Consider the following 8656-nt stretch of genomic DNA (forward strand, 5'->3'; position numbering starts at 1 on the left):
CTGCAGATTCTGTAAAAACACCTCAATACCCTTAGGACAAGTGTTTTTTACATTTTTCCCCCATAATGCACATGCACTTACAAAGAGAGACAGAGAGAGGGAAAGTGAGTAATCAAACCCCCTAGGCAGGATGGCCACACCACATTCCCTTCTCTTCCATTCTCCTTTTGAGATTTGGGGCATGCATGCACATGCAACCAGCATGGCTTTTAAGCTGCCAGTCTGGACTTCGAACTTCAGCCATGTGGGAGTCCAGCAGCTCAGCCACCATGCCTCCTACTGGCCCGCACTCATCTTTTTATATCACCCTAACTGGAGTATTTCCAAAAATCCTAGCCAAAACAGATAGGTTGAATTTGAAATGTGTATTCAACATTTAAGAGAAGTTGGAAATCTAGGTCTGAATGTATAGCAGAATTTGGGGGGCTTTTGGTTTCGGTAAGGGAATAAATGAATTCACTAGAGTATGTGAAGTTGTCAGGAAGAGCCCAAAGTGAAGGAAAGAAGGGAGACAACTGAAAGAGATGAAGGATGCATCTCTTGGTCTCTTCCAATATTTAAGAAATGTATCACACAAAGAGAACATGAAAAAGGTTGAAAACAGAAAATCAAGAAAGAATGCTTTGGTCGAAGCCAAGAAATAAGAGTGTTCAGGTTGTGTTCAGGTCATAATCACAGAAAATCCAGCCACCAGTGGATTCAATACGTCTTGATTTAGTGATCTCACACAACAAGCTGTTCAGAATTGACACAATAGAGCAATGAGGCTATCAGCAACTGAGGCTCTTCCTTTTTCTCCTACCACTATCCTGAGCATCTAGGTTTTCGATTTTTCTTAATTTTCTTTTCTTTTTTTTTTTTTGGAGAGGTTTTGGCTATAGGGCATGTGCACTCACCAGAAAAAGAGACAGAGAGACTGAAAGCGAGAAATCACCCCACAGGGGGGATGGCCACATCGCAATCCTTCTCCTCCATTCTCCTCTCGGGATCCTGGACACACACGCACATGTGCCAGGCATGAGTTTAAGCTTCCTGGTCCAGGACTTGAACCGCAGGTGACTACACGGGAGTCCAACGACATAACCATTATCCTATCTGCTGGTCATCCTCCCTTTTTTTCCCTCCAAATTCATACAGGGAGAGTGCAGTCACCAGAGGGAGATAACGGGAGAGACACAGAGAGAAAGTGAGAAAGCACTTTCCAAGGAGAGATGGCCATACCACAATCTCTTCTCTGTTCTCTCAGGATTTTGGACAGGCACTCATATCCACCCAGCATATTTTTCAAACCAATGGTTCTGGGAGTGAGAACCACACAGTTGACCAAGTGGGATCTAGCTTTCCTTAACAACCACACCACAGGCTGGCCCAGTTCTTCATCCTATGACAAATATTTCCCTTCCTATGTTCAAGGTAGGAAGGGAAATAGAAAGGGGAAAACAAACGAAGGGTTAAAGTCAGTAAAGGTATCAGTACCTTAGAGAAAAGAGAAAGCTTCACAAGAAGCCCTTCTGTCCCATGGGTCAGAACTGTCACTTGGCCATCCCTAAACAGAAGTGAATTTAGGAGGTCAAGGAGGATAACAACTGAAGATAGATGGTAGCAGGGTGGGTGATGAGTGAGAATGGTTTGGTGTAGAGGGAGCTGGATTTGAAAATTGGGAAAACCCTGGCAATCTTATCAAAAGCAGTATTTTCAGAGGGTATTAGGCACGAAGACTCTGCCAGGAATATATTAAACTTGTTGAGACTAACTGGTAGGTGAGACATGAGACTAGATCATTCATTTCCGATATTTGAAAGGAGCATGATGGAGGAGAGAAAATCTGAAGGGGAGACATAACAAAAAGGTGTTTTACTTAGTTTTAGGATTTTTAGTACTTGAGCATACTTACAGACTGAGGGGCAGAAACCATGTGAGAAGGTAAGACTTAGGGTATAAGCCAACTGTTGGGGAAAAAGAGATTAAACACATCCATGACACCTCTTCCTCCAAAACAACAAAAGAATTAAGGTTCAAAAGCAACAGCATCAATTTGGAAGTATGCAAGAAAAAAGTATGATTGCAGCCATTCTTATTTTCATAAAAATGCTTTAAAAGTGTTTAACTTTTTAAAAAAGAATTATTTAAGTTTATTTATTTACTTATTATTTTTTAGGGGGGTGGGAGGGTGCTTGCTTTCTCCCTTTCTCTTTCTCTCTGTTCAAATTAAAATAAATGAATAAATAAACAAAATTAAATGAATAATTCTTTAAAAAAAAGAAAATCTTGGGGCCAACAGGTGGTGTGGTAATTAAGGCACTGGACTCCCCACATGGCTGACTGTTGTTTGAGTCCCGGACCTGGCAGCTTGCTTTCTCACTTTCTCTTTGTCTTTCTCTGGTCGACTTCAAAGATAAATAGATAAGTAAATAATGAGTTAAATTAAATAATTCTTTTTTAAAAAAAGGTATCTTGAATTTACTATCATTCAATTTGAGGAAAAGCACGAGAAAGTAATGAGATCTCACCAGAATTTAAGTTCTGCTTCGTTTATTTAGATCAATGACCAGACACAAGCTAAGTAGAGATCACCCTTAGGCGCTTTCTGGCCTAAATAAATGAGATCAAGAAGGGCGGTATCTTTCATGAGCATCTGACAATTCACATTTTTTTCCTTCCTTCCTTCCCCCGCTGGAGGGCCCCACAAGGTATGGGGATGATACTTGGCGTTTTGCTCACTCTTTGGAACCAAAAGCAGTGAAGGGCAGACGGGGCGGCCGAGCCCTTGCCAGCAGCATCCAGAATTTTATAGCTCTTCAAATTTATTTCGGTCCTGATCTCAACTCCTTCACTTTCGAACCCTTGGGGGTGGCGCTCAGCGAGGCTTAGAGAGCAGGTAGATACCAACTGGAATCTTCAGAAAACGGAGAAATAAAAAGTCGAACAAAGAAACTACAGTAGCAACCCAAGTTAGGTTCTCCTTGATTTCCAAAATCAGAGCTCTGATCTGACGAGCCAGGAAACGACTCTCACTTTTCATTGGCTGACCCTCCCAGAGTTGAGCCTTTGCTTTGTTTTCATTGGTTGTTGCTACTGTCACGTCCTTTCACCACCCCCACCTTTCCGTCGGCGCCCAGTGAGCTTTGGGGGAGAGTGATTTACTGTGATCGGGGGCGGGAGCTCGAACATAGCGAGCCTGTCTTCCCCTCCCCATCGCCGCGGCCCCGCCTCGCCCAGGGCCGAGGCCCCGCCCCTGCCCGGCCGGGCCCCGCCTCCCCGGCCGGGGCGGGGCCCCCGGCCGCAGGAATATGCTGGAAGCTGGCGGGCGTGCGCCCGGGAGGTGCTGAAGGGACAGTTCCCGCCGCCGAACTTGCCCCGCGGACCGCGGGAGGGTGGGGCTGCAGAGGGCCGGCGGGGCACGTGAGCGATGGAGACCATCTGGATCTACCAGTTCCGCCTCATCGTCATAGGGGACTCCACCGTGGGCAAGTCGTGCCTCCTGCACCGCTTCACCCAGGGCCGCTTCCCGGGTCTGCGCTCCCCCGCCTGCGACCCCACCGTCGGCGTGGACTTCTTCTCCCGCTTGCTAGAGATCGAGCCAGGCAAGAGGAGCGGGGCACGTGAGCGATGGAGACCATCTGGATCTACCAGTTCCGCCTCATCGTCATAGGGGACTCCACCGTGGGCAAGTCGTGCCTCCTGCACCGCTTCACCCAGGGCCGCTTCCCGGGTCTGCGCTCCCCCGCCTGCGACCCCACCGTCGGCGTGGACTTCTTCTCCCGCTTGCTAGAGATCGAGCCAGGCAAGAGGATCAAGCTGCAGCTGTGGGACACGGCGGGACAAGAGCGGGTCCGGCCGCCCGCGCCTGGACCCCGGGGACCTCGGGGGCCGCACCACTCCCTCTGCCCTCCTGGACGCCCCTTTCCCAAGCATCAGCCTCACAGTCCGGCTCCAGCCCTTCCCTGTCGAAAGTGCAAACACTCCATTCTCGTTTCCCCTTTGCCCCTCCTCTTCCAGGGACGACTTCCTCCTCCGCAATTTCTCACTTCTTTCTTTGGCGCCCATTTCCTGCGCCCCTCTCCGTTTGTCCTTTCCCGCCTGAGCCTGAGCGCCCCTTGCCGGGCCCCTCTTTCTGCCCCTGTTGGTATTTTGATCCCCTTGGGCTCCCCCGCTGCTTCCTTCCCCAAACTCGGCTTCCCTCGCTGTACACACCCTGACCGGACTATCCGCTTCCAAGCGCCCCTAGTCCTACACTGACCCGGCGACTCCACCCTTCTGCGGCCCGGGAGAACGGCGAAGTGAGGTTCCCAGATTTTAACCGATCTTAGTGTCATAGCAAGCGTGCACCAGTCCAGGTTACTGCATGCGCTCACTGGGCATGGCTCACAGGGATAGATGCGGTAATCATTTGAACACCCACGGCAACTGAATGTGTTCATCAGAAGTACTGGGCCATGACCCGTGGGAACGAGTCTTGTAGGCAGCTCACTGCAACATCAGGGACACTGGCACAGCAGAGAGTATTTTTTGTTTGTTTTTAATGTGCTTCTGAGTGACTTAAGTTATCCTTAGAAGTTTGTCATCATCGGTGCTTTGGTAGGAAAAGAAATATACATTGAGATGGGCAGGAATTTGTTTATTTTACTTATGATTGATACTTACCATTCCGGGATGATATTAATAAATCAGAAAATACCTTTCTATATAGAAGGGATATCCAAATGAATACTCTTCATTTTAAATGTTCATTGGGAAAGTGAAAATTTTCACAAAGGCAACTTGTGTTAATTAAAAGTAAACAAACTATGCATTTCCTGGATATTTAAGATTGAACCAAATTTTAAAGTACATTTTAAATGTCTAGAATTCAAAGATACTTTGTTTTAGAGGAAAGTAAGGGAAGCTAATATACTGTAGTGTTTTGTTTCTTAAAGATTGTATTCTCAATTTAAGCAAGCATTATGCATTCCTCAGTAAGTATTCTGTTTGTGAAATACAGTCCTCTATCAGGGGACTTCCCAAACATGGCTTCCCCTGCCCCTAGCTAGCTTCTTTTGAATGAGATCAGCCTGCATCTGTGCGAATGGCCCAATATTGGAAGTTCTGGCTTCCTTTCCCAGCTGTGACAGTGATACATAGAGATGATAGGTGAATTACTTAGCTTGCTCACACAGTCACTTAGTTGTCCCGCATCTGAGGTGCTAGAGATGCTAAAACAGCCTTCAGAAAAGTGTTAAAGGTTATACGGGAACACGCAGTTAGTGTAATGGCTATGTTGCTGGACTCCTACGTAGTCGACCGCGGTTCGCGTTCCGGACCCGGTGGCTTAAAACTCACGCCGGGCGCTTGTGCGTGCGTGCCCAAGATCCCGCGAGGAGAAGGGATTGTGACATGACCATCCCCCCTGGGGGGTGATTTCTTGCTTTCTGTCTCTATGTCTCTGTCTGTCTGTCTGGCGAGTGCACGCACCCTATAGCAAAAACCTCTCCAAAAAAAAAAAAAAGTGTTAAAGGTTATTCATCTGCTCTGTACAGTACTTATAATTCCATTTAGAGAATTTTTTTTCCTTTCCAAGAAGACTCCTTCAATTAAAGTACATTTTCAAATTTCCAAATAAAGTAGCACTTATGATTTCCAAGGTTCTTTCCAGTTGTACCATTCTAAGGTTGATTGCAAATGCCCTCTTTCACTTTTGAACTACATCAGATGTGAACTTTGAAATTTCAGGGTCAGAAGGAAGCACTTAGTAATCTGTGTCTCACTACTCATTAAAGTGAATATTATAAAAACATGTTCTTAATATCTTAACTTTTTGCAACTACTATTAATTGTGACTAAAAGAAACATAGGTAGGGACCAGCAGATGACATAATGGCTATGTCGCTTAAACTCAAGCTGGGCATGTATGCGTGCATGCCCAAGATCCTGAAACGAGAATGGAGGAGAAGGGAATGGCTGCATGGCCATCCCCTCTGGGGGGTGACTTCTCGCTTTCTGTCTCTGTCTTTCTGGTGAGTGCACACACCCGAAAAACCCTTTAAAAAAAAAAAAAAGAAGAAGATTTTTCTGCTCAATATTCAGGTAATTGTTTTATAGGCCCCCCATTTTTAAAAGTTTTTGCCATAGGACACGTGCATTCGCCAGAGAGAGAGAGAGACAGTGAGAAGGAATGTGATAAATCATCCCCTGGGGGGATGGCCATGCTGCAGTCCCTTCGCTTTCATTCTTCTTTCAGGATTTTGGGCACGCACATACATGTGCCCAGCATGAGTTTCAAGTTGCTGGGTCCAGGACTGGAACACTGGTTGGCCATGTGAGAGTCCAGGGCCTTAACCACCATGGCACTTGCTGGCCCTTTTTTTTTTCCTGAGAGATTTTTGCTATAGGGTCATATGTTTGCCAGAGCGACTGAGAGAGACAGAGAGAGTGAGTGAAAAATCACCTCCTGGGGAGATGGCCATGCCACAGTCTGTTCTTCTCCATTCTCACCTTGGAATTTTGGGTACACCCACACATGTGGCATGAGTTTCAAGCTGCTGGCTCTGGGACTTGAACTGTGATGGGCCATGTGGGTATCCTGCACCTTAACCACTATGCCACCTGCTGGCCCCTGACCCCTGTTTTTAATGCCCTAGAGAAGATTATAAATAACCATTTATTTTGCATATATTTTTAAACACAGATAGTAACTCTTATAACAATGTAGGGACATTTAGGAAATATAGTGAGTCATATTTTACTTTGGGTGTTTACTAAAAATATATTCATAAACACATACATATTTCAGTAGCTACCGCCAGATACTTGCTTTTCTCTCATTTAGCAAAATGTTTTACACACACACAAAAAATGCATTTAAAAAGGTTACTGTTAAATCATGTGTATCTTTCATCAAGAAAATACAAATGCTTATTTCAAATAATATATCCTTGCACACTTTATTTTATAGATGGGTACCAGATAGTTCATGAAGACATATTCCCAACATTAGTCATAATCATATCATGAGGAATTTATGGGTAATACCATATTTGCAGCTTTATTGGTGATTAGGTATAAATTTATAAGAAAGAATGGCTTTGGATAGCTCGTGGGGTGATTTGAAAACATAAATATGTTACAGAGAAATAAAACATCTGTGGTAAGCTGATAATTATGATCATGATTAGTTTTCAATGTTCAGATTAACATATGTTAGTAGACAATAACTACTTGCATAAAGTAAAAAAGGGGCCAGCTCTGTGGTACAGTGATGGTGCATTGTGCCAGAGAAGCCAGATCCCACAAGGTGACTATGGTTCATATCCCTGGTCTGGCTGGCTTGACATACAGTACAAGAGTGCCGAAGATCCAAGGGGCGGAAGGACCGGAAGAGGGTAGTGACATGATCCACCCCTATGGAAGACACTCATCTCTGACTCTTATCTCTCGCTCTCACATGCATGTACATGTGGTCTACCGTGAATAAAGATTAAAAAACTTTTTTTAAACTGTAATTAAATGATGGGCTAGCCTACAGCCAAGTGGTTAAGGCAATTGGATTTCATATGGCTGACTAGGGTTTGTATCTGGCTTAGAAAACACACTGGGGCCATGTGCATGCATGTCCAGATGTCAACATGATGAGGAGACAGAGGGGAAGGGATTATAGTGATGTGACAATGTTCTTTCTCCCCTTATTTCTACCTGGCTGTCTCTATCTGGTGAGTGCACAATAGCAATTGAAAATAATTGAAAAGGAACAAAATCAAAGTGAAATAGAGAAAAATAATGTGTATTGAACACACTATAAACTAATATTACACTCAAAAGTAGTATTTTATTATTAACTATGTTTTCTTGAAGTTAGATTTTTGTATTAAGGAAACTCAGAATTTCAGGGCTTTCATTAAAGATAGTTTATTTCACTCATATAATAGTCTCAAGGTAAGTGTTTCAAGTTGATGGAGTAATTTTGTTTTAAGCCATCTATCAAGAACCTTCTCTTAGTTTTCTGCCATTCCTAGGATATTATCGTCATTTGTGTGAACAAAACAGGTTGCAGATACTCTGTGTCAGCTCAGGGGAAAGTGAAAGAGAATGAGATCTAATTATCAGTCCTTTTAAGCAAGTGAGGCTAACATGGTACAGGTCGTTTTGGCTCTCAATTCACTGGGGAGAACTTAGTTACAAGGCCACACTTAGACTGGCCAGGAAGTAGGGAAGATGAATTTGACATTATTGGTATTGTGAAGAAACTAGCACTCATCACTTTATATAATTTTTAACTATCATATTGAGAGAGTAGTAGTTTAGGAGCAAAGGGAGTGAGAGTATTCTTTACTGAGACCAGCAGATGGCGTAATAGTTATGTCCCAGAGTCCCAGACATGGTGGTTTGAAACTCACAATGGGCATGTGCGTATGTGTGTCCAAAATCCTAAAAGGAGAATGGAGGAGAGGGGATTGTGGTGTGGCCATCCTCCCCCATGTGGAAGATCAGAGTTTAATTCCAGCTCAACCTAAGCAGGCCAGTAGAGGCAGCATGTGCCTGTGGCCCTAGTTAGCTGGGAGGCTGGGGCAAGAGGAATGGGACATGGCAAGACGATGTAAGAAATGCACCTGTCTTTATTTTAATTATTTGGGATCAGCAGTTAGCGTAATGGCTATGTCGCTGGACTCCCATGTAGCTGACC

At 44.6% G+C, this 8656-nt stretch overlaps 2 protein-coding genes across 3 annotated transcripts in view; one reads left to right on the plus strand and one right to left on the minus strand.

Annotated features, from left to right (window-relative positions):
- Positions 1 to 8656, minus strand: part of SLC35F2 (solute carrier family 35 member F2) — a 140059-nt gene that overhangs the window by 80939 nt on the left and 50464 nt on the right. The window lies entirely within an intron of this gene.
- Positions 3609 to 8656, plus strand: part of RAB39A (RAB39A, member RAS oncogene family) — a 55295-nt gene continuing 50247 nt past the window's right edge. Inside the window, exon 1 of the mRNA XM_027772831.1 lies at positions 3609 to 3836. Coding sequence (XP_027628632.1) covers positions 3610 to 3836 — 227 coding nt within the window. The 5' untranslated portion in view covers position 3609. The remainder of the gene's footprint in view (positions 3837 to 8656) is intronic.

Source organism: Tupaia chinensis, unplaced genomic scaffold (genome assembly GCF_000334495.1).
Source record: "Tupaia chinensis unplaced genomic scaffold, TupChi_1.0 Scaffold000311_2, whole genome shotgun sequence".
Classification (NCBI taxonomy): Eukaryota; Metazoa; Chordata; class Mammalia; order Scandentia; family Tupaiidae; genus Tupaia; species Tupaia belangeri.